The 26385-nt window shown below is 51.6% G+C and overlaps 1 protein-coding gene across 3 annotated transcripts in view; it reads right to left on the reverse strand.

Annotated features, from left to right (window-relative positions):
• The window catches only part of TFDP1 (transcription factor Dp-1), a 41932-nt gene extending 32030 nt beyond the window's left edge, over positions 1-9902 (reverse strand). Inside the window, exons 1-2 of one of the 3 annotated variants that reach the window (XM_077854859.1) lie at positions 9836-9902; positions 9164-9238 (exon numbers count right to left, since the gene is read on the reverse strand). In XM_077854859.1, the coding sequence (XP_077710985.1) occupies positions 9164-9175 (12 nt within the window). In that variant the 5' untranslated portion in view covers positions 9176-9238; positions 9836-9902. Of the gene's footprint in view, positions 1-1576; positions 1857-4385; positions 4490-9163; positions 9239-9745 lie in introns of those variants that run through there. The other 2 variants (XM_077854858.1, XM_077854856.1) reach the window with 2 other exon arrangements.
• Between the last annotated feature and the right edge of the window lie 16483 nt (positions 9903-26385).

Below are 26385 nucleotides of genomic sequence, written 5' to 3' on the forward strand. Positions count from 1 at the left end.
CCTCTAATCTTTGCTGCCCTGAAAAAGGGACAGGACACTTGTCACCCTATTTACCAACGCGTCACCAAGCCCTGGAGAAGCCATGTGGGTCCGCTCAGAATCATGGCCTCTGTCCTGGTCAGAAATCATTTCCAGGAAATGCCCGTAGTCCCACGGCTCCATGTGGAGGGTGGTGGGATCCAGGCCTGCAGGCCTCTCCTGGGAGTAACAGAGCCCTGTCTGCTCATGGACCATCTTTATTTTACTGGCTAATTTAAAAACACGCTACTCTGACTTCTCTCTTGGAGAAGTTACTGCAGAGCACTTTCTCTCAGAAAGAACCCGACTTCCCTATCAACAAAACCCAAGTGACCAGAGCCAGGAGTTTCAAGAGGACCCCGGTCCTTCAAAGCCTCCAGGGCAGTTCCTTGGGGCCCAGGTGGACCCTCTCCTTTCCCAGGGGAAGGGGTGCTCTGAAGTACAGAGTGAGCATAGTTCCTACAGTCCACACGGAGGCACGCGTCACTCAACGACAACCTAGGATGCAAAGATGTCAGGGCCTCAGGCATCAGACACTGACCACCTCCTCAATGCTCCCACCCCCGTGCAGCTCCATGAAGGAGGAAGAGGGGGTATGTCCACAGGAGGATGGTATACTCGGGAGCCTCTACTTCCTGCTGGGAAGTGCTCTAACACCCAGGTACAGGCCAGCATTTCAAAGCTCTCTGCAGTTACAAAACCCCATGAGATTGTTTAATTTTGTGACTTCCCTCCTGCCCAAGCTGGTGCTCATGCTGGGGGAGGGCACATCAGGGCACCCCAAAACCAGGACAAGATACCTCAAGATCCACAGCCATCCTACTGGGAGGTTACTTAGACAATAGCAAGGTAAACACTCATCTTTTATGCTGTATATCATTACAAACAAAGTAGCTAAATCCCAAAAAAGAACAGGTTTGAGAAATGCTGATGTACTAACAACAGCCAGGAACAAATAGCTTCTGGATGACCTGGGTTAGCAGGTTCACCGCATCAGAGCCGTGAGGGGCTTTTTTTTTTTTTTTTTTTTCTTTCATGCAGGGCTTCATACGTAGCCCCCACACTCAGCCTCGGGACAAATCTACAGGATGATCTCCCACATAAATACCTCCCTCCCATAAACAAGGACTGAGGGTCTGTCAATACAGGTGCACTCAGATGTTTTCACTCAAATCCTCATTTTTCTGAAAATCAAATAAAACAAAAGAAACAGAAGAGCCCTCCGAGGCAGTCCAGGTCATTAACACTACTTTTTTTTTTTTTTTATAAATTTATTTTTTATTGGTGTTCAATTTGCCAACATATAGAATAACACCCAGTGCTCATCCCGTCAAGTGCCCACCTCAGTGCCCGTCACCCAGTCACCCCCACCCCCCGCCCACCTCCCCTTCCACCACCCCTAGTTCATTTCCTAGAGTTCGGAGTCTCTCATGTTCTGTCTCCCTTTCTGATATTTCCCACTCATTTTTTCTCCTTTCCCCTTATTCCCTTTCACTATTTTTTATATTCCCCAAATGAATGAGAACATATAATGTCTGTCCTTCTCCGATTGACTTACTTCACTCAGCATACTACCCTCCAGTTCCATCCACGTCGAAGCAAATGGTGGGTATTTGTCGTTTCTAATGGCTGAGGAATATTCCATCGTATACATAGACCACATCTTCTTTATCCATTCATCTTTCATGAACACTTCCAGACAGAGGAAGGAAGATCTTGCCCCAGGCTGAACAGGCCTGATGGGCTATACTTATGTTGCACTGTCACAAGACTCAGGAAGTTACAAAAACACCAGCCACTGTCCTAAGCCTGGACCGCAGAGAGTCCTCAGGATCACACTAAATGAAGATGAACAAATACATATTAGCCAATCAAACACAGGACAAACATTTAAACTACCTAAAAACGGGGCACCTGGGTGGCTCGGCAGTTGAGCGTCTGCCTTTGGCTCAGGGCATGATCCTAGAGTCCTGGGATCGAGAACCACATCGGGATCCCTGCATGGAGCCTGCTTCTCCCGCTGCCTGTGTGTCTGCCTCTCTCTGTCTCTCGTGAATAAATAAAATCTTTAAAAAAAAAACAAAACCAAAAATCTGTTGCTAGAATGACAAAGGCAAACCTAAGCAAACCTACTATTAACATTTTCCTATGGAACAATGAACATAGGTTTAACAACCTTAATCTAAAAAGAGTGGATGTACATCAATAGGAAACAGACACTGGACTAGGAAAATGAGCTCAGGACATGCTCATCAATTCACAGAGAAACATGCTTTAAAAGGAAAATATTCAATCTCTATATCAAGAAATGCAAACTAAAACAAAACACAGATCCCTGGGTGGCTCAGCGGTTTAGCGCCTGCCTTTGGCCCAGGGTGTGATCCTGGAGTCCCAGGATGGAGCCCCATGTCGGGCTCCCAGCATGGAGCCTGCTTCTCCCTCCTCCTGTGTCTCTGCCTCCCTCTCTCTCCCTCTCTCTCTCTCTCTCTCTCTCTATCATAAATAAATAAATAAATCTTTAAAAATAAATAAATAAAAAATTAAAACAAAACACAATTTGAAATTCTACCTACCAAATGGTACAAGTTTTCTGGGCTTTTAAACTGTGACCACCAAATTGAATGTCATGACAATGAGCTCTCCTTTACCACTGATGAAACTCAGTACAAACTGGCATAATCAGGGCAGCCCAGGTGGCTCAGCGGTTTAGCGCCGCCTTCAGTCCGGGGCATGATCCCGGAGACCTGGGATCGAGTCCCACATCGGGCTTCCTACATGGAGCCTGCTTCTCCTTCTGCCTGTGTCTCTGCCTCTCTCTCTCTCTCTGTCTCTATGAATAAAAAAATAAAAAAAAAAAAAAAAAAAAAAAAAAAACTGGCACAATCATTTTGAAAAGTTATAATGTCTCAAAGACAGCACAGGTATGTGCACACATGCCTGCCCGTGGCCACGTACAGTTGCACGTCCAAGAACTTATCCCTGAAGTCATCACAGGTTGGCACCAAGCAGAGAGAAGAAAGCACTGGAACCCCACAGCTGGAGGCTGGGGACCTAGGGCGCGCCCACACGGTGGGATGGAGGAGCATCCCACCCTCTCCGAGTGGACATGGACGGCTCAGTGGGTGAGGTGGGACGCTCACGCTTGGCTGTGTGCACTCCTAAACACCTCTTTATTACTAAAACCCGGGAATACTACAAATACTCTAGAAGGCTGATATGGTATCTGATGGACAGACACCAACACTGGCTATCACGTTCAGCTGAGGGAAGACACTCAAGTGGGCTGAGAAAGCTTTCTCTCCAAAGCAAAGGACTGGGGAGTGAAGAAATACTGGCTTGGATTTAAAATGATGTGTTTAGGTTTGCATCATCCCATTTCCCATTTTACATCATGTTTTCAATGAAAGCCGACTGTCTACAACTCCCCAACATGCCGTATCCACGCACACCCACTAAACCCAGCATGGCCCTGAGGACTGCACACACCTCCCCACAAGACAGGCCTGCCACACGACACTGAGTCAGCAGGTGCCCAGGGGGTCCCCACCTCTAATTTGGCCAGCACAGACACCCCATAGCCCAAACGATGCCCGCTCGGCAAGCACCTGCTGGGTGGCCCTACACCATCTCAGACCGCCCCCCCCCCCCACTCTTCCCTGCAAACCCCGTCCCTCCAACAGACAATACAAAGTTGAACGCAGGAGAAGCCAGGTATCGATTCTGAATGAGAATTTCCTTATTGCTCTACATTTAGGTTTCAAACAGTAAAGAGAAGAGGTTTTCAGAAAGGTGGCTCAGGGTGCCTGGGGGGCTCCATCGATTGAGCATCTGCCTTCAGCTCAGGTCATAATCTCAGGGTCCTGGAATCGAGTCCTGCTTCAGGCTCCCTGCTCAGTGGAGCAACTGCTTCTCCCTCTCTCTCTGTCCCTCCCCCTGCTTATACCTGCTCTGTCAAATAAATAAAAATCTTAAGAAGGAAAGGAGGGAAGGGAGGAAGGGAGGGAGGAAGGAAGGAGGCTCTGTGTGGAAAGCATCAAGGAGTCCACTGCCAGCCAGGCTGCACACAAATACCACAGGCCCATTTCCAAACGGCTCTGAGACAAAACAAGAGCACAGAACTGATAATGTGATAAAGACATCCCTTTTTTTTTTTTTTAAAGATTTTATTTATTTATGATGGGGGGCGGGGGGCAGAGACACAAGCAGAGGGAGAAGCAGGCTCCATGCCGGGAGCCTGACGTGGGACTCGATCCCAGGACTCCAGGATCACACCCTGGGCCAAAGGCAGGCGCCAAACCGCCGAGCCACCCAGGGATCCCCCCATTTTATCTTTTGAGTTTTGTGCAAGGTATTCATTCATACAACACCTGTTTTACAGCAAGATGCTCCACAGCAACACTTCTGATGGAGCCGTAGCTTTCTGCTTATAATCCCATCCCAGAGTTTTTCCAATGCCATTCCACACAGAAAGCCATGAATTCTGAAACATGAGAAGCCTATGTAAAAGCAAGCATGCCACCGTGGCCCTCCTCGTTTCATAACCTGCATGCACCCCACACACTCCCCTCTCCTGTCCGACACGATGTCACTGCTTCATGAAGGAGCACCGGACCCCACAACTCACTGCATCCAAACTGAAGGAAACCACGTTACTACTTTACCACGTTTATTTCTCCCACCCTCATTTCACCATGGAGGTCTGGGTCTGAAAACTCATACTCAGTACGTGTATTTTTAGATAAGCCCATTAGTCTCCTAGCAGTATTAAAGCAGGCCTCATTATATCATCCCTCCAAAACTTACATGGAGCGCATTATTCCTTGGTCTTCGGCTCTCACATAACACTGGTTAAGAGAATTTTCCATAAACTCACAGAACACCAAGTGAAGTCACAGACCAGCTTTCAAAATGGAGGCCACACACTGCAGAGGGACTTACACACCACCTCCTTCACCAGGAGCTGCCACTGCACTGCCCTCAGTGCTCGGGCTCCCACCCCTGCAAGTTGCAGGGGTGGGGCCATGCTGGAAGGGCCACTGCACATACCGGCATCCCCCTCAAAAGCACCTCTGTAAGTTTACAGACCAAGTGGGCACCTCCCTGTTCTTCACAAACCTTCACAGCACTGGAAAAAGACAAGAACACAGTCTCCCCTCTGGTGCTCACGAGGGACTCGGGCTCCGCCTGTGACCTTGAGGAAGGACACAAACCCCTGTGGGACCACAACACACACACACCACATGGGCACACACATGTGCACGCACGCTACATGTGCACACACAGACGTGCACACCACACGTACACACACAGCAATGCACACGGCTCACACACAGGCACACAATCACATCAGATGTTTTCCCCTTCCTACTGCACACAACGGCAACTTCTCAAATGAGCATGTTTAAACAACAATTTCTCTATCTTCCCTAAAGTTGATATTTACATCTAGAGCCTTTCTCAGGGCTGAAAATGTAACTGTCTTCTCAGGCTGCTGAACCTCCCCAACTGTGATCTATAGCCCCGGGAACCTTGGTTGGCACAAAACAAAATTCAGATACCTACCTTCATGGATCAGTACATAATCTACATTTTTCACTTCCCAGGGTGATGAGACCCCAGGACGGAGGGACAGGTCCATGGCTGTGGAAACCAAGACCCACGGTGTCCCAGAGTGGCAACTGAAATGTCCCCATGTACCTTACCCAGTCAAGACTCTGCATGAAAGCCACGTCACTGCCCACAATGATCATCTAAGGAAGACCCCACGCTTCGGGGCTGAGCCCAGAGGGGCAGCCTACGTGCCACCAGGGGGTCCCATGGGAGCCCTGGTGGGAGACCCCAAGGCAGTACTCTGCTGGCTGCACTGACCCCTGGGTGTTGCCCCCAAGGCTGTCCAGGACTGCAGGAGGACCACTCTCACGAGGCGGCCAGTCTCCACAGCCAGGGGACTCCTGTCCCAGAGCCCAGTACCTACAATATTCTTAGATTAAATTCTGGAAGTAAACCCCAAAACTATTACTCATGGTCACTTCTGGGAGTGACAGAGTGGCGGATCCTGGTCACTTCCACACTGTGCTTTGTACCATCTGAGCTTTCTCTCCTCCACCCAAGTATGAATACTTAGACTTTGGATTTGTACCATTTGAATTTTTCATCGCCAGCATACAACCAACATAATCCCAGTAAATAAACGTCAAAGACCCACTCAGCCCTTGCCTCCCTGCCAGCTTCCAGGACACAGGCAAGAGGGGGTCTCCATCCTGACACACTGCCCCAGGCCACACAGCCCTTGGTCGGGCCAGAGTCAAGCCAGGGAAGCAGGAGGGCACACAGGGACCTGCCCACCAGTCACACACACTTCCAGGTGAGGAGACGCACTTGCAAAATGAAATACTAGCGATTCATCACCGAGGAATCGGGCTTATTTTTACGTGTTGTTAGAAGATGCAAGGGTTTTTTTAGCCAAAAAAAATGACAGTGTTTTGTCTAGATACCCTTTTAAAACATACAGAAATATTTATTTGTTCTCTAGAAACAGAAGACACAAGGTACAGTCAGTGCCAAAGCAGCCAGGCTCCAGATCCATGCTCTCCCCGTCACCCATTTCAGTGACAACAGCATTGCTTCCCCAGGGGCCTCCACCCCCAGCCCACCACCCCACCTGCCCTCAGTGTACCCATTCCTCCATCCACCCTCTACCCCTCGACCCCTGGCCGTCCCAAGCCCCCAGCCCCCGTCAGCCCCTCTGCCCCTCACTCCCCTCCTGCCCCAGCACTCTTGCCCCTTCCTCCTTGCCCCCGGCACCCCCCAACCCCTCAGTCCCCCCATGCCCCAGCACCCCCACTCATTTGCCATCTCCTGCCACTGCAAGCTTTATGAGAGCACCCGAATGGCACGGCTCACTCTCTGCCGGGCCTGGGCACTTGGCAAATAGCAAAGGATGGACAAGATGGACGTATGAACAAAACAAGCAGGTCAGCTTCGACGCAGGAATTTCCACCTTGTCCCCATGTGCTGAGAACTAAGGCAGATGCACCACACACAGAAACCAGCGGGCCTTGCTCATGTCAATTCCGTACTGAGACATGCCTCCAACAGGATGAGCAAAAAGATACCGATCTTCCCAGAAAATGACATCAGGCCCCTCCACCGGGCACAGTTCAGGGGATCAGCCTGCAGCAGTGGTCTGCATGCCCAGATGCCTGCCCAGCGCCACAGCGTGGCCCCCCAGCTCACAGGTCAGCATGGCCATTGCCACCCCAGGCCTGCTGCCCTCCCTAGGCCCTCTCTAGCTGGCAGCCCCCTCCCTCAAGGGCTGACTCCTGCCCTTTAAGGCCTGCCCACACCCACCACCCCATCACTCCCAGTCAACACACTCAAGCCATCTAGCGACCCCAGCCGGTGGGTGGTGTCCCTGGACCTCCCTGGAGGTAGGAAGCTACCACACCATTTTCCCCGTATCCTCTTGACCAAAATCTGCCTGGCTGACCCCTTTTTGTCTTCCTTCACTGTGACCCCACCCCCCAGAACCTAACTGCAGCCCCCTCCAGCCTTCCAGCCCACCCCCCTCAGCTCACAGGGCTCACCTCCCACCCCTGCTTATGGGCTTTGACCTTCCACTTAGCTCAAACTGCAGAGCCACTGTCTAAATTAACTACTGCTGCTTCCCCTCTGACACTGGCTGCCAGTCTTCTTTCCAAACTCACATATCATACCCCTACTTAAAAAAAACAAGGCGGCCAGAGACAAGGCCGAATGCCTTCCCGTGGACCACACTCCCCATTCCAACCCAACCCACCAGCCCTGGTGAACCCTGGTTCCAGCCATACCTGCCGTCCACAGCTCTCAGGACAGGGAGGCACTTCACTCTGCTTCTTCTCACATCGTTTCTCGGCCTGAGCTACCCCACCCTCCAGAGTGTCACTTTCCACACTGCAACAGACGCCCCAACCTAGCTGCAGGGACACTGTGCACTTTGCAGAGGTGGCCTCTGTAGAAGTGACCATTGGAGGAGACAGCAGATACCACCAGAGGCTCCAAGAGGCCTCCATAGTCCATTAAGGAAGAAAATAAACGGGCCTCCCCGGAGCGCACAGCCCAGAGCACCCGGCCAACAGAGGCTCCCGCTGAGACGCCTACTTCATGTTACTGAGCATACACCGCCGGCCGGGCATCTTTGGGGAATGAACACCAGAGACCAGGGCACAGTCATCAACAAACATGACCAGAGGTGATAACCTCAACCTCCCCTTGTGTACAGACTATGACTTTAAGTCAAACCACAGCACACAGGGTGCATGTACATACTCACATGCTCTCTGCCAAAGAAACCCAGAGCTGGAGGGCAGGAGCCTAACAGCAGTGCATGCCCGACAGTGGCTGGGCACGGGGCATGCCTTCAATGAAGCTTTTTGAAAAATGGTAAAATGTCGGAAATGATGCCTTAACACACATGGCTGGGTTCCGCAGAGAGGAGACACACTTGTAGCGCATCTCGGGTTTCAGGGAGATGCAGGTCCTCTGGGCTTCGTCTCCAACTCTCTGCAACGAATACTGAATAGCCGCGTCCTCAGACAACAGGGCTTTCTGAGGAGCCCTACAGGGCAGGACCACCCCAGGCCGGCCGACATCACAGAGTGCGGCAAAGAACCGCACCACCCCTCCAACAGGCTGTTTTGGGACCTAGATGCCCGTTTCTTGGTACGAGCTTCAAAAAGTCATTCGGCATATTCCACGTTCCACGGTTTCACGACAACTACGGGAAAAGCTAACGGAGAACTTTTCACATTTCAATAGTCACCCAATGGCACTTTTCTGAAGCAAAAGAAACGTGGCCAAACTCCCCACAGACAGGTGCTCAGGGAACACGCGTGCATGACCAGCCGCGGCCCCACACAAATATTCAGCGGCAGAGGTCAACACGGCCCGAGGGCTCCAGGAGCCGCTGGTGTCGCTGAGGGGCCTGCGGGCTGCAGGGGACCCCCGAGGCACCCCCCGCCCCCCCGGGCACCCCCGAGCCCCCCAGCCCCGCCAGGCACCGCGGGCACCCCCAGCACCCCCGGCCCCTCCGTGCGCTCCAGGGGCCTGCACCGAGCAGCCACGGGAAGCAAGGGCCGTGTCCGCCGCACGCAGCGCGCGTACTTACATCTTTGGCCATGTTACCAGATCCGTGAGATCGATGCTATGGATGTTCACCCCCCACAGAAGAAAACTGATTTTTCTGGTAAGAAAAACGGAAAGACGAGAAGGGATGAGTAAGAACGAAAACCCGGCAAAGAAGCTCTCAACGCCCCCAGCGCCGCTGCCCCGCGGCCCGCCCTAGGGGCAGGGGCCGCCCCGCCGCCGGCCGCAGGTACAGCCTCCCGGTCCGCACAAAGGCCCGGCCCCGGCCCGCGCCCCGCCGTGACAGGTGGGCTTCCGGCCCGCGGGCCTGTCACCCGCCGCCGCCGCCTCCCGCGCCTCCCGCGCCGGAACCGGCAGTCGGGTCAGCGCCGCCCCCACCCCGCGCCGCGCCCGGCCGACCCCGGCCCCCGCCCCCGCCCCGCCGGGCCCCCCGCGCCCCCGCCCCGCCCCCGCCCCCGCCCCCGCCGGGCCGGGCCGGCCGTGAGCCCCCAGGGCTGCGCGGACGCGGGGGACCAGGGGCCCGGGGCGCACACGCGGCGGGACGGCGGCGGCACCGGGGCGAGCCCCGCGCGCCCGCGCCCCCCGGGGACCCCGGCGGCCGCACCTGGCAGGCTCCGGCGCAGACTCGGGGGTCCCGGCGGCGCGCTCGGCCCCGGGGTCCCAGCCCTGCGAGGCGCCGGCGCGCGGGGCTCACCCTGCGAGCGGGCGTCGGGCGGCGTGACGTGCGCGGCGCGGCGACGTGACGTGTGCGGCGGGCCGGCTCCCGCAGCGCGCCTGCGCGCCTTTTCGCGCCTTCGCCGCCCTCCTGGTCCTCCCGCCGCCGGCCCGCGCGCCGAGGGGGATGGGCCGGGCGCGGGCGCGGGTGCGGTGCGTGCGCGCGTGCGCGCTGGGCGGGGCCGGGCCGGGGCCGGGGACGCGAAGGCCGGCGCCGCGGGGCTTGGTGCGCGCGCCCGGAGAGGGGCCCGAGGTGTGCGCACACCTGGAGGGAGCCGCGAGCGTGCCCGGGCCGCCGCGCGCACTCACCGAAGGGCCGGAGGAGCGCAGAGCTGGGGTGCGGGGCCGGGTGTCCGTGCGCAGCTGTGCGCGACGGAGAGGGGAGGCCAGGTGTGTGCGTGTGCACGAGCGCATTGGCGGGTGTGCGCGTGCAGGCGTGCACGCCCCAGGAGGAGAGGGGCGGAGGGGTGTGCACGCACGGGTAGAGGCCAGCCGCGTGCCTGTGTGGCTGTACGCACAGCGGGGAAGAAAGGCCGCTGGGTGCACGCGCGGGGAAGCGCACATGCACCTGTGTGCAGGTGTCCTCGTGGGACAGAAAGGCAGCTGGGTCTGCGCAGGGAGAACACTTGCCCATGTGCACGGGTGTGTGCACGCAGCATAGCAGGCCCCGGCCGCCCAGCGCCCCCCTGCCCCTGCAGGGCCGGCGGTCTTCACGCCCACACCCAGCCTACACCTGATTCCCCACCTCCCGGTGGGGCGCTTAGGACGGAGGCCAGGCAGCCTGTTTGCTCCCCATTGCTGACTGGGCCCGGTGGACCCTGAACCCCGGAGACTGGTCCTCCGGGGAGCCCCCCTGCCACCTGCAGAGCCAGGGCAGCATTGCTGGCCTCACACCCCACCCCCCATTCCCCAGGCTAGGGACGCAGCAGAGGGCGGGCTGGAGTCCAAAGTTCAGGGCTGCTGGGCTGTGTGCGGTAAGGAGCAGAGCGAAGGCCTCTCTGTCCACCGCGGGGGTGGCTGTGATCCCCTTACACCCCAGGATGGTGGTGTCCGCTCCTGCTTCTCTGCCCATGGGCCACTTCTGCTGTGAACCCTGGACTCGGCATCGGTTTCATGAAGACAGCAGATCTCTGCACCTTCTTTGGGCAGATTAGCACAGAATGGGCACCAAAGAAACAGGTGATGGGGGTCACAGGGGAGAGGCCAAATCCCTCACAGTCCCGCCTGCAGAATGACCTTACTTCTCTGCAGGTGTGGCTTATACTGCTCTTGGCCCCTTGGTAGGCCCCTGGGGTGACTGAACCGGCACCCCCCATGTTGTCCTAGTGGTCCTGTGTCCCAGCCCATTCTCCTCGCATAGCATCTCTTGATTTTTGACTATATTTGAATATTCACCCCCCAGGCAGCAGCTGGAAGCCCCAACCCCAGCCCTTAGATCCAAGTGCACAGGGCAGCAAGCCTGCCTCCTTAAAAGCTGGGGGCTCTTGGGATCCCTGGGTGGCGCAGCGGTTTGGCGCCTGCCTTTGGCCCAGGACGCGATCCTGGAGACCCGGGATCGAATCCCACGTCGGGCTCCCGGTGCATGGAGCCTGCTTCTCCCTCTGCCTGTGTCTCTGCCTCTCTCTCTCTCTCTCTCTCTGTGAGACTATCATAAATAAATAAAAATTAAAAAAGAAAAAAAGCTGGGGGCTCTGGAAGACACAGGGTTAGAATACAGGATCTTAAACCTCTCCCCACAAGCTCAAGATTCTACTGGTCCAACAACATTCACACGGGAGAACTACTCTAATATTCTAAGTGATGTCTGCACAAGAATCACTGCAGTGAAATATGCCAAAGTCGCAAGAGTGGCCACAGCAGTGACACAGCTCCAGAGGCTCTGGTTTACTTGGGAAAAGGGGCAAAAAGTTGGTTGGGGCTTTTATTTTTTGCCTCTCTATGGTTAAATATTTCTGTATTAAAAGTTAGCAGAATTTGTAAAAATTTTTGGTTGAAGATCCAAATATTTTCGGCCACTGCCCTGCCTTGAAGTCTCTAGACTGGAATGCAGAAGATGCACCCTTGTGATGAGTGTGTCAGTGCAGGCATCCACCTGACCCGCCAATATCCACTCCGCATCTGCGGCACGGGCTCAGGACCCTGACTCAGCGATGCTTTTTGTTTGGTGTTAACCCATCCCCATCTCCATGGCCGGCGTCCAGCCCTGTATCATCGTCCACGGTACTGTTCTGAGTCTATTAGAACAAGGTGATTAGGTCCTTCCTGGGAAAAGTCGGCATCTCCCTAAAGATCCCTCTTCCTGTGTGTGCCTGCCCTGTTGAGTCTTGGGGTGATACAAATCCTTACCCCTACCTCACCCCATTCATTAAACTGTCCTTTAAAAAGAGAATGTGTTCTAATCCCTTGAAAATTGAAATTCTAAGTATTGTTAAATATCTGACTTGCCTTTGGTACCCTCTTGATGATACTAGTCCTGTCTCTAGCTATTTCCTGTTTCCCACCTTCTTGGGTCACATCATGGTGATGTCAAGAGGTGGGAAGACAGGGACGGGGACGTGCTTGTGGAAGTTATGTAGGAGAATGTTCCTAATGTGGACAGGTGACATTTTCTCTTTTGGTAAAATAGGCAGGCATTTTTAGAAAACTTTCTCTTGCTTATCTGTGGGTATGATGAAATATCAGTAAATCAGTGCTTGCTTGACCTCAAGATAAATCCCAAATCCCTTGACCTCTATGGAGAGGCCACTGCTTCCGAGCCCCATTGACAAGAGACATTCTGCAGCCCCCTCCCCACCACCTAGACACATGTAGACATCCTTGCTCTTCCTTATGTCATGATTCATGATTCACTTTGAAAATTTCTGGTCATGCGGGGCATCCCTGGGTGGCTCAGCGATTTAGTGCCTGCCTTTGGCCCAGGGCATGATCCTGGAGTTCCAGGACGAGTCCCACATGGGGCTCCCTGCATGGAGCCTGCTTCTCCCCTCTGCCTGTGTTTCTGCCTCTCTTTCTCTCTGTGTCTCTCATAAATAAATAAATAAAATCTTAAAAAAAAAATTTCTGGTCAGGGACCCCTGGGTGGCTCCATCGGGTGAAGCATCTGCCTTCTGCTTGGGTCATGATCCCAGCTCCTGGGATCAAGTCCTCGTCAAGGCCGGGGGTGGGGTGGGGGGGGCAGTGGGGGGCAGGAGGGAGGGATCCCTGCTCAACGGGGGTCGGCTTCTCTCTCTCCCCCTGCTTGTGCTTGCTCTCTCGCTTTTTCCCAAATAAATAAAATCTTCAAAAAAAAGAAAAATTCTGGTCAAATTCAAAGTCCTCCTCTTGGGAAAAGGTCCAGTCCAGGACCCTCCAAGCATTTTCACACATTTTAAAAGATCTGCATGATTGTGTGCAGCTGAAGCCACCATCCTTTGGAAAGTACGCCTCAGATCTGACAAATTTCTCCACCTCGGCATCTGAATCACTCAAGTGGACTTCACCAGCCTGTTTACTGTTCAGACCCTGTTCTTAGCCCTTCTCCTGTGGTGCTCTCTGGCTTCTGCAGTGGAAGATTCCCCTCTGTCCCATTTACATCCACAATTCTTCCGAAGGGCTCCTTCTGTGAGCCCACACCGCCCTGGCTAAAATGGCAACAAGATTATTTTGTACGGAATCCTACAATGGGAGGTGGAAATACCCCCGTTTCCTTCCTCACAGGAAGGGAAAGCAGGACCAGAGCCCACGGCAGTGTTGGGCAGCGTGACTTTATGTACAACAAAATGCCTTTGGCCATTTCTCTGCTACCCGCCAACTTATCTCACAGATTCAGAGACCGGCCTTGCAGCTCACCTGCCACAATGAAGCTGACACGAAGGGCAGTCAAATGGCCTTGGATACATAACCTCAGCCTCTCTGATACTCCGATTCCTGTAGCTGAGAAACTGATAGAAGTAGAGTTCCTTGAGAAGAAGACAAACCACAGTTTCCGTAGTTTTGAATTCCTGCATTCCTTACCCAGCTCTGAGACCTGATACTGTACAGATGAACAGATAGAGGGTTGCTGTAAAGGGACAGGCAGGTTCACATACAATCTGGGCTCAGAAGCGATATGCAGGAAACAAGCAGGGCTGCCCACCTTGACCTGGCCTAGTCAGCAATGTGCAAACTGTGCCTCAGAGACCAGAATGGAATTGCAGTTCTAGAGTCAAAATAGGATACAGAAGCTAAGAATGGGTCGGCTTCCCCAATTCTCTGACTTCTGGCGGTAGTGACTCTCAGGCTTCCCCGGAGGTGGAGGATGGTGGCACCTACCTCCTGCCAATAGTTAACAAGAACAGATTTCTTAAATATAAGGGGTTACTTTAGATGCCAGCTTCTGGAATGTAAGTTTTGCTACAGAGAGCTTTACCAGAAGACACTGAGGATCCACAGGGGCAGGGAAGACCAGGGATCAGACCCTAGAGCCCAAATCCAAGGTGTTGGGCCAGGACACGAAAGAAGCAGGTATGGGCAGCTGGGGCAGGAGGCCTGGACACAGGACAGCTTTGGGCAAGCGTTTCTGGCAGTGGCACCCAGGCCGGACACCAGAGAGACCTCAGTAGGCTGTTGAGAGTGTTCTTTGTCCCTACAGTCCCTGAAACCTCCAGCGTAACATGTACCTAATCTTTCTCCAAACCAGGTTTACAGTCCTATAGCTAGAACACAGATTCCTTTGGAGAAAACCATTTAAATTTTTGGTTTCAGGGCACCTGGGTGGCTCTGTTGGTGAAGCCTCTGCCTTGGGCTCAGGTCATGATCCCGGAATCCTGGGATTGAGTCCCATGTTGGGAGTCGGGGAGCTCCCTGCTCAGTGGGGAGTCTGCTTCTCCCTCTCCCTCTACCCCTCGCTCCTAGCTGGTGCTCTCTCTCTCTTTCTCTCTCACTCCCTTCCACTCTATCTCAAATAATAAAATATTTTAAGAAACTGAAAATAAGTGGACACCCTCATAAGCCATTGATGGGAGGTTGGAGGAGCATGGCTTCTCAGTAAGGTAACTGTTCACTATGACTAATCCCGACAATGTCATTAGAGACAACGCTCATGGATGGACTCATGACTCTTCCACCAAGCCAGCTCCTCCGTTCATCCCCAGTCAGGAAGTGAACTATATCCACCCGGTTGTTCATACTAGAAACCTAGATAGAAGGCAAATACCTCATGCGCTCTCAGGAACTAAAACCAGTCACCAATGTGAAATATCTTGGCTTCTTCTCCTTCCCATATCCTCTGCCACCCTCTATCCCCACTACTGTCCTCCTCACTGAAGACTACAAAATAACTCCTCTTGTTCCTTCCTCCAATGTCCTCCCACTCAGATCTCTTATCTAGTCAGCAGCCAGAGTGATATTTTAAAAATGGATGATCATGCTACCCCCTGCTTAAAATGTCTCAGTTTGCAACCTGCTTTTGGGCTGATGAGAACCTAGAGGCACTGGATTAATGGACTCTGAGTGAGACTCCTTTTCAACACGCTGCTACTGCCGGCTCACACAGGTAGGGTGTCTCTGTGACCCAACCCTGGAGAAGGTTGCAAGCGCATGGGGGATGAATGAACGTGTGTGCTGATCACCAGGCCAAATTAAGTCCAAGTGGTCTGCAGTGGGGTGCAGGGCCTCTGAGTGCTCGTGGCCTTCTGTTGTGGTGTCCTGCCTGCTGAGCAAAAAGTACAGAAAGTTCTCGTATACCCTCTGCCCTGCACCTACACACAGCGTCCATCACTATCCAAACTGCACCAGACCAGTACGTTTGCTACAATCAGCGAACCTACATTGATACAGCATAATCACCCAAAGTCCATGGTTTACACTGGGGTTCGCTTGTGGTGCTGTACGTTCTATAGTTCTGACAAGTGTATAATGACACGTATAGAATCGCACTGGTCCTGCCCTAAAAAGCTTCTGTATTCCACTTCTTCATTTAGCAATAATAGCGCCTCAGATAAACCTCATCGGCTATGATACTGCAACTGCACAAAGCTTGTATTCCACTTCTTCATTCTCCCTCCCTATTACTCTTATCAACTACTGACCTGTTCACTGTCTACAGTTTTGGCTTTTCCAGAATGTTACATACTTGGAACCATTGAGTACATAGCCTTTCAGACTGGTTTCTTTCACTTAGGAATAAGCAAGTTTCCTCTGGTCTTTTCACTGCTTGATAGCCTATTTATTCTTAGCATTAAATAATATTCAATCGTCTGGATGTACCACAATCTATTTGTACATTCATCTACTGAAGGACATCTTAGTTGCTTCCAGGGTTTGGCAACTATGAACAAAGCTGCTGCAAACATGTATGTGGAGTTATCGTGTGGACATGTTTTCAACTCATTTGGGTGAATATCAAGGAGCATGATTGCTGGGTCTTATGGTAAGAATATGTTTAGTTTTGTTGAAGACCGTGAAACTGTCTTCCAAAGTGGCTGTATCCTTTGCATTCCCGTCGGCAATGAAAGAGAGTTCCTGTTGCTCTTCATCCTTATCAGCACTGGTGGTGTCAGTGTGGGATTTTGGCCATTTTAACAGGTGTGTAGTGGAATCTCATGGTTGTTTTATTTTGCAATTTTCCTAATGACATACGCTGCGAAGCATCCTTTCATTTATGCTTATTTGCTATATATGTATTTATTTGGGTCTATTTCTGGCCTCTCTATTCTGTCCCATTGATCTATTTTTCTGTTCTTCTCCTAATACGACACAGTCCTCATTACTGTAGCTTTACAGTAGGTCTTGAAGATGATAGTGTCAGTCCGCAAACTTTGTTCTTCTCCTTCAACATTGTATTGGCTATTCTAAGTCTTTTACCTCTACATATAAATGTTGGAATCAGTTTGCCAATACCTACACAAAAACTTGCTGGAATTTTTATTGGGATTGCACTGAATCTATTGATAAAGTTGGGAAGAACTGACATCCTGACATTATGAGTGAGACTTTCGATTCATGAACATGGATTATCTCTCCACTTATTTATAGTTCTTTGTATCTTTCATCAGAGTTTTATAGTTTTTCTCATGTAGATTTTATACATATTTTATTATGTTTATACCTAAGTATTTCATTTTGGGGGTACTAATGTAAGTGGTATTATTTTTTTTTATTCAATCTCCACTTGTTTGTTGCTGGCATATAAGTGAGTGACTTTTATATACTAACCTTATATCCTGGAACCTTGTTATAATTGCCTATTAATTCCAGGGTTTCTTGGCAACTCTTTTGTATTTGCTACATAGACAGTCATGTCATCTGCAAACAAAGATAGTTTTATTTCTTTCTTACAAATCTTTATATTTTTTTTCTTCTTCTCTTTCTCCTCCTCCTCCTCCTCCTCCTCCTTCTTCTTCTGTCTTTTTTGCATTAGCTAGGACTTCCAGTATGATGTTCAAAAGGAGAGCTGACAGAAAACATTCTTGCCTTGTTATTTTTTTAAGACCTTATTTATGAGCAAGAAAGAGAGAGAGCTAGCATGAGCAGGGAGTGGGGGGCAGAGGGAGAGGGAGAAGCAGACTCCTTCATGAGCAGGGAGCCCAACATTGCAGGACTCGATCTCAGGACCCTGGGATCATGACCTGAGCCAAAGCCAGATGCTTAACCCAGGCACCCCCCCTTATCTGTCTTTTGTTTTTTGTGGGAGGTATTGGCTAGTAGCTGTGTCATACAGGTGGCAATATGTTTATTCAAGATGTCTTGTGAAACGGATGCCTCAGCAACCAGAAGCTTAATATCAGATGCATGGATAGAGGTAACTGCATGATGAGGAGGTGACTGCATGATGGACATGAAGGAGGGCACGTGGTGTGATGAGCACCGGGTGTTATTTAAGATGGATGAATCACTGACCTCTACCTCTGAAACCAAAAATACACAATATGTCAATTAAATTGATTTTAAATTTTAAGCTTAATATCATGCACTTACACTACAGTGTCTTTTAAGGAATTAGTTCATTTCGTCTGGGTTATCACATCTGTGGGCAAGGAGTTGTTCATAATATTCCTTTCTTATCCTTTTAATGTCCATGGGATCTGTAGTGATGTCCCTTCTTTCATTTTTTATATTAGTAATTTTTATCTTCTCTTTTTTTTTCTTAGCTCTGCTAGGGGCTTATGATTTTATTGATATTTTCAAAGAAACAGCTTTTGGTGTCATTGATTTTCTCTATTAATGTCCAGTTTTCAACTGTATTGACATCTACTCTAGTTTTCTTTATTTACTTTCTTCTGCTTACTTCCAATTTAATTTGCTCTTCTTTTCCAGTTTCCCAAAGTGGGAGCTTACTTAGGTGACTGGTTTTAAATCTTTCTTCTTCTCAACTCTGTGCACTCACTGCTATCAGTTCCCCTCTAAGCACTGCTTTCACTGTGTGCCACGAATGAGGTAGATTGTGGTTTCATTTTCATCTAGTTCAAAATACCTTTAAATTTCTCTTGAGATTTCTTCATCCATGTGTTATTACAAATATGTTGTTTAATCTCTACGTATTTTCAGATTTTTCAATAACAATCTGATTTCAAAATTTATATTCAATGCCAATACCTTGTAATATCAAGACAATCTTGAAGAACACTACTGTTGAAAGATTTGCACTACCAGATCTGGATGCCACATTAGCACAATTAATTGGGCTCCCTGCATGGAGCCTGCTTCTCTCTCTGTCTGTGTCTCTGCCCCCCACCCCGTGTCTCAAATAAATAAATAAATAAATAAATAAATAAATAAATAAATCTTAAAAATAATAATGATAATAATTTCTGAAAGCTAAATTTCAATTTTCCAGAAGAAAACAGGACCTTGGAATAGGCAAGGATTTTTTTTTTTAAGATTTTATTTATTTATTCATGAGAAGCACAGAGAGAGAGAGACAGAGACAGAGACACAGGCAGAGGGAGAAACAGGCCCCATGCAGGGAGCCCGATGTGGGAGTCGATTCCAGGTCTCCAGGATCATGCCCTGGACCAAAGGCAGGTGCCAAACCGCTGAGCCACCCAAGGATCCCAGGCAAGGATTTTTAAAATAGGACAAATATGATACTAACCACAAGAAGATGTATAAACTGGATTTTATCAAAAGCTAAAATTCTTGCTCATCAAAAGCAAATTTAAAAGACATCCATAGGGATTCCTGGGTGGCGCAGCGGTTTGGCGCCTGCCCTTGGCCCAGGGCGCGATCCTGGAGACCCGGGATCGAATCCCACATCAGGCTCCCGGTGCATGGAGCCTGCTTCTCCCTCTGCCTATGTCTCTGCCTCTCTCTCTCTCTCTGTGACTATCATAAATAAATTAAAAAAAAAAAAGACATCCATAGACTAGGAAACATATTCACAGTAGAAAAATCTAATAAAAACTCATATCCCGGGATCCCTGGGTGGCGCAGCAGTTTAGCGCCCGCCTTTGGCCCAGGGCGCGATCCTGGAGACCCAGGATCGAGTCCCACGTCCGGCTCCCGGTGTGTGGAGCCTGCTTCTCCCTCTGCCTGTGTCTCTGCCTCTCTCTCTCTCTCTGTGACTATCATAAATAAATATAAATAAATAAATAAATAAATAAAAATAAAAACTCATATCCAGAATATAAAAGAACAACTAAAAATCAATAAATTAAACATAAAGAACTCTGTTAAAATTGTCCAAAAAATGTTGAACTATGGTAAAATTGTCAAAAGAAAAAAAAAAACAAAACCCTTGAACTATGTTAACTATACTAAAGAAGACATCTGAATGGCTAAGAAGCATATGAAAATGTTCCCAAGTTCCTTAGCAATCAGGAAAAGGCAAGTTAAAGCCACAGTACCAAAAACCAAGGGGTTAATAATAAAAACTGTTGATAAAAATGTAGTACAACTGGAACTGTCCTACCCTGCTGCTAGGAATAAAATGTTAGAATCTCTCTGAAGAACTGACTGGCATTTTCTAACAAAGTCAAGCATACAGGTGCTCTGTGATCCAGCAATTGCATTCCAAGAATATATCCAAGAGAATTAAGTGCATACGTCTACCAAAGACATCTTCTGGAGTGCTTCCCAGAGCACTCTGTGTAATGGCCCGGTGGCACCTGCTGATGCCCCTGCATGGAAGGAAAAGCTGGGATGTAGGCACACTTGGAAGGAACGCCTATGACCACAGATGACACTCTGATCAACGTCCTCACACTGCTTTGAGCAAAAGTCGCCTGACTCAAAAGACTACATTTTGTGCGAATACATTATTACAAAATACCAAGCAAGCAACACAAAGCCAGGTCACCTGTGGTTGTTTATGAATAGAAATGAATGGAGGAGAACACGGGAGGTCTTTGGATGCTGATCAGGTTGTACTTCTGAGAGGTAGATTAAATAAGATGTGTTCAGTGAAAATTCATTAAGCTGCAAACTTAGGATATTTGCACCTTTATGTAGGCACGTTGTACTGCAATAGAAAGCTTTTTTTTCTTTTTTTTTTTTAAGATTTTATTTATTTATGAGGGAGAGAAGTGGAGACACAGGCAGAGGGAGAAGCAAGCTCCATGCAGGGAGCCCAATGTGGGACTTGATCTGGGGACTCCAGGATCATGCTCCAGGCCAAAGGCAGGCACTAAACTGCTGAGCCACCCAGGGATCCCTGCAATAGAAAGCTTTTTAAAGTGCCATTTAGCAATGGATCGAAAAATGCAAAATACCTAGGCATAAAGCTGATGAAAAACATATACCAGACCTCTTCACAGAAGTCTCTAAAAACTAAAATATTAAGTAAATGGAAGGATCTGCTCTACTCACGGATTGGCAGAGTCGGTATCCTAAATTGGCCAATTATATACATATGAATTGACTCGTAGTCTCACTAATGATCAGGGAAATGCAAATGTAGGCTGCAAGCAGAAATCGATTTATACCCATTTGATGTGCAAAGGACCCTAAAGGAGTCTGACAACAGCAAGTATTGGAGAGGCTGTGGAACAACCGCATCCCTTACCCACAGCTAGTGGGGATGTAACCCGATGGATGCCATCACTTTTGAAAATAATTTGGCATTATTTTATTAGGTTGAGTATTCCCATACCCAAGCCACTTCTAGGGTGTGTCTGGGGGGCATGCTCAGCATCAAGGTTTACACCAACAAAAAGCCAAAACAGTTCCAGCGTGCTGCAGCAAGAGAGGAAACTGATGTGTGTCCCCCAATAGGATACTAAGCAGCACCGTACACGAATGAGGGCACAACAGAGAACGAACACTCAGGGCGCACATGCACACCATACGTCTCAAAGAAAACAAAAAGGACAAGGCCAGAGAGGACGGTAAGCACCGAATTTGGGCTAGTAGCCACTTTTCGGGGGGAGAAAGTGTAGGGCGATGTTTGTCCTCCGTGGAGAGAGGGTGCACTAGCATTTACATCCAGCAGACAAACGTGATGAGTGGAGCATGCACCTGCAGTCATGCCCACCCTGGTGGGGCCACCTGAGCCATCTCAGTGCTGCTTCAGCCTCCACCTTTGCTTGCCGGGCCCTGCATGCTCTGGCCTCTGAGGACCCCTGCAGCCCTACTCTGCCCTGTCGTCCTCTGGCAACCGTGCTTTGGTCACACCAGAGACCAGGAGATCTTGGGAGTGTTTTCCCATCTCACTTTTTTTTTTCCCCATCTCACTTTATGTAGTTTTTTTTTTTTTAACAGTGAAATTTATAAACACTCTTTCTTTTGTCTGGCATTTTCTGTATAAATATCTAGAACGAAACCTTAAGTTTAAAACTCCAGAAAACGTCTCTTAGTAGGAAAGCTGCAAACGGATGGTTTCCCTCTCCAAGATTAAGAAGGAGAAATAAAAGCAATGAGTGTTGCCAACATTCACAGCTCATAGGATCCTCTATAGAGTTCCAGATTTCTGGCTTCTTCCAAAGAATGAGCGACTTGGCCCCAGCAGGTGCATCCCTGTGGGCTGGCAGCTGGCCAAGGCAGAGTGCCCCCCACCTGCCTCCGGGCAGCGAGGTGTGTCTGTGGTTCTCTCTGCTGTCGCTGCCATCCTTCATCGGGGTGGCTCTTCTTGCTCTTTGGTATCCTTCTAGGAAAGAGGACTCCCCACGGCAGCCACAACCATCTAGTCTAATTAATGCGTCCTTTGCGGCCTGGAGCCTGTCGGAGTGGGGTTGGGGGGGCTGGGACACCCAGGGCGAGGGAGAGGAGGTGTGTGGGTGTCAGTGTTGGCTAGAAGAGCTGGGATCTGCTCTGCTGGGGACGCAGGAAAAGAAGTCCAGATGGAACAGAACTGGAAACAAAGGAGGAAAATGAGAACAAAGCCATTTCAGGGGCCACACGAGAGACGCCGCAGTGTCAGCCAGTGCTCAACCTCTTAAGGAGACACCAAAGCAATGTTTAAAGGAAATTCTCACTTGCTACCCAGACCTCACCGGTGTCTCAGTGAAACCACAAAGGGTGGGTGGTGGAGGGAGGCCAGGGAGCAGAGCTGGAGCGGGTGTAGGGGAGGCCAGGCGGGGCTGTGGGCAGGGGTGGGGCGCCCTGCACCAGCTTCCCCGGGCACCTAGGACTACACTATGCAGAGCCCAGCGTCCTCTCCCTTTCTCTGATTTAAAGTGGTCCCACGGCCACAGCACAGTATCAAGGTTAACACCACCTGCCTAACCCCCACCAAGCCTCCCATGCAAAAGGTTTCTGCACAAACCAGCTGGGGATGCAGGCTCATTTGCCAGGGGACCTCAAACGAACCCATCTGCTCTGTCATTCCTTCCACAGCGTAGCTGGAGGATGCTGTCACTGGAGTCCCTGGACCCAGCAGGGCTGGTGGCCAGGCCTGTGCTCGCCCATCCTGCCAGCCCCTGCTGACAGTGGTCTGGGAGCCTGAGGCTGGGGGACGAGGAGCTGAGCCGGCTCCAGAATCAGACTCAGCTGGTGACATGAACAGGTGCCTCCACCTTCCCATGTATGGCAGGCAATGGCTGCTGCCGTGGCGAGTGAGAGACAATGAGAGTGTGTTGGGGAGAGCTGGGGGCCCTGACCTCAAATCTAGATGGATGCAAACCTGGGCAGGGGTCAGAATTAGAGCCGCAAGTGGTTGAACAGCGTGGTGTCGTAGGCACTCACTCGCACACTAACGCAGTAGGAGAAAACGTCCGGCATTGCCGAAGCTCAGTGGAAATAGGATGCTCTCAAGTGCTGCTATTTGGCAACAGTTTTTTCCCCTCACCTCTTACCACAAATGTCATAAAACAAAATGAAACTCCCTTGTGTGGTACCAGCCAAGGGCAGAGATCACTAGAGTTCGTTAGAGGACTCCCGGGGATTTCCAGAGGTGCTCGCAGCATCCCGCCATCGAGGGAAGGAGATGCGCCTTTGTCAATGCACTGGACAATTGTGAAGGAGGATGCTTTAGGCCTTCATCGTCACTGCAACAGCTGAGTGAGTGCCGGGCTTGGTTCCCACCTCCACCTCCTGCCCCTACTCTGCACAGCCTTGCGAAGTCTTGGCTTCTAATCAGTGTTTAATGATTTTTATTTTGATTTTTAGAAAGATTTCATTTGAGAGAGAGAGCACATACGTGGAGGAAGGAGCAGAGGGAGCAGATCCGTCTCGCCACTCTGAGATCGTGACCTGAGCCAAGATCAAGAGTCCAACACTTAACCCACTGAGCCAGCCAGGTGCCCCTAATGATTTTTTTATTATTTTATTTTTTAGATTTTATTTATTTATTCATGAGAGACACAAAAAGAGAGAGAGAGGCAGACACAGGCAGAGGGAGAAGCAGGCTCCATGCAGGGAGCCTGAGGTGGGACTCGATCCTGGGTCTCCAGAATCAGGCCCTGGGCTGAAGGTGGTGCTAAACCGCTGAGCCACCCGGGCGGCCCCTGATTTTTTATTTTTAATCCCAGATGGTTAATATATGCTACAAGGGACTGCCGTGTAGGGCAGGAATCATAGTTTTGCATAGTTTTACAGCCCCTTTTCCCGGCCCAGCCACTTGCCCATTCTCAGCCCGTTGCAGCGCAGCACCAGGCGGGCCTCGGCGGGGATGGAGACCCAGCGCCTTCACCACCGGGAGGGTTCGGATCCACATCCATGCCTCAGCACCCCCCAACTACCTACACCCCAACCCCCATTCTAAAATGAGAAATGTGAGAATTTCTAATGCCGGTTCCCGAAGGTAGTGTTTGTCCGAGTCCAGGCCAGCGCCGAGTCCCGGTGGGAGCGCGCTGCGCGCTTGGACGGTGGCCCCCAGGCTCCAGGAGGCCGCGGGCCGGGGCTCACCCGTCTTTCCACCTACCTGTGTGTGTTCACATCTCTACCCCCATCCCCTACCTCCATCACCTGTCCCCACACGCACGTATCCTCGCAGGTCCTTAGGTTCCGTCATTGGGCACGAGTCCCCTACGGGCACCTGGCCGAGGGGGTACAGCAGCAGAAGCATCCAGGCCCCAGGGCTCCAGAGCAGGTGCGCTGACAACCTGGTCCCAGAGCAGGTGCGCTCACCGGCGGGAAAGGGGCCGCAGCGCCCACGTGCCCCAGGGGTGCCAGGCAGGTCGAGTGGCGCGAACCTTCAGGCTTGGGCTCGGGTCAGAAGGGCCGGCACGTGGAGGGGCCCCAAGGAGGCCCAAGCCCACCGGCGGCCGGGACCTGGGGTCCCTTTGTTTTCTCCAAGCCCGCCCCTCCGAGGCCCCGCCCACACACCTAGGGCCTGCCCCACCTGAGGCCCCGCCCACAGACTGGGACCTGGACCTGTCCACACACCAGGGCCCCCCCCACCCGAAGCCCCTCCTCCTCCTAGGGCTGTGCCTGCCCTCAAAGCCCTGCATGCAGACCTTGGGGCCCCCAGCTGAGCCTGCAGGTGACTGGCCCAAGGGCTGTCCCTGGTCGTCCTGCAGCCACCATGAAGCAGGGCAGAAGGGGAAGCAAACCCTCAGTCCAGAGCGGGCACAGGGAGCGTGTGTCAGTGTCTTGGGGCCGCGGTAACAAAGCAGCACGAGACAGGCAGCTTAGAACAACAGAGATCTAGTGCACACCAAGTCTGGAGGCAGAGGTGTGAGATGGAGCTGTGGGGGAGGTCCCTTCCTGCTTCTTCAGCTCCGCAGGCCCGGAGGGGGCATGGGGTGGGGGCCGCCGGCACCTCTCTGGGTCCCCTGGCTTGTGGCTGCATCACCCTCTCTCTGACACCTACGTTCTTCTCTTTGTAAGTCCCCATCTCCAGCCAAATGTCCCTCTTCCTATAGGGACACCAGCCATGGGATGAGGCCCCCCTGGGGACACAGTCCTCCCATAAGCTCCCCATCCATGCTGAGGTTCCCACGCAGGCCCTCTGGGCTCCCAGTCACAGCGGCCAGTCCGCACCTCCCACTAGCTGTTCCCCCCACAGATTCTGTCCATCATTCCAGGTCCAGCCCAATCCCCTGACCTGCAGGCTTCTCTAGGGAGGCCATTCTCGGGGTGCCCTGGTTGTGGTCTGCATGTCCACACGTAACCCTCCCTACGTCAGCCCCTCAGTGTCCCGGAGTACCTCCATCTGACTGCCCTCCAGGCTTGCAGGGGGCCTTCTGCCTCCCTCCCAGCGCCTGGCTGCCAAGGATGCAGAGGAGGACGTTATGCCCACCATGCATGGGTGCCCTCAGCAGGGCGAAAACTACCCCTCCCAGGTGGGAGTCTGTCTGGCCAGGCTGCCTGAGGCTGGTATGGTGCCACATGCACACTCTCCCCTGTGGTTTAGCGCAACAGTGGTCGTGTCTGCTGTGGCTTGGCTGGTTTTCTACTTCCCGCTCCCACAACTATTGGCTATAAGGGAAGTCCTCCTGAAAGGAGAGGTGTCCACTTGTCTTCAGCTGGTCACTCTGGCATAGACTCTAGCATGTGCGTTCCCCTGCGAGGTGGACTCCAGAGCTGTCACCATGTGTGTCGCAGCTCCAGGATCCCTCTGTGGCCCCTGGCAGCGCCTTTGGGTTAACCGACTTACATTTTTAAAACTGTTGCAGTGGAAGGATGTGGTGGGGCAGGGGCAGGAGCAGGAAAGGACCTGCACCTGGCTTCTGGGCCCAGCTGTCGGACTTGGGGCCACGGCCAGCAGGTTCATGGACCAAAGCCCAAGCGCATCACGTGGGAGAGGCGAGGGTCCAGGGACAAGTGTTCATATGCTGTCCCTCAAACTAGGCCACTGACGGATACACATGGTTGCCACGGAGTGCAGGTAGGAGCCCCAGCGGCCTGGCACAGAGTGGCACCCCAGCCTCATCTCCGCCTCTGGGCTTTAAATTCTCTGGGATTTGGTCCAACTGTGGATGTTGGAGCAGAAGCCATACAGAAGACAATCAAGAACAACCAGCATTAGGCAGATATGGTAACGGAGTTAGTAAGGGGCAGACACAAGGTGACAACTGGTTCGAACGCACCCTGGAGAAATAAAAAACGGAGCCGTCTGTTTTAGTGCTGCCACCGACGACACACAGCAATGCCAAGTTTTTCTGGTAAGACAAAACGTGGCAGGAACATGTGCCATCCAAACGTGCAGAAGAGGTACTCATGTTCCGCCCACTGCCATTCCCATTTTGTGTCCCC

Source organism: Canis aureus, chromosome 17 (assembly GCF_053574225.1).
Source record: "Canis aureus isolate CA01 chromosome 17, VMU_Caureus_v.1.0, whole genome shotgun sequence".
In the NCBI taxonomy this organism is placed as follows: Eukaryota; Metazoa; Chordata; class Mammalia; order Carnivora; family Canidae; genus Canis; species Canis aureus.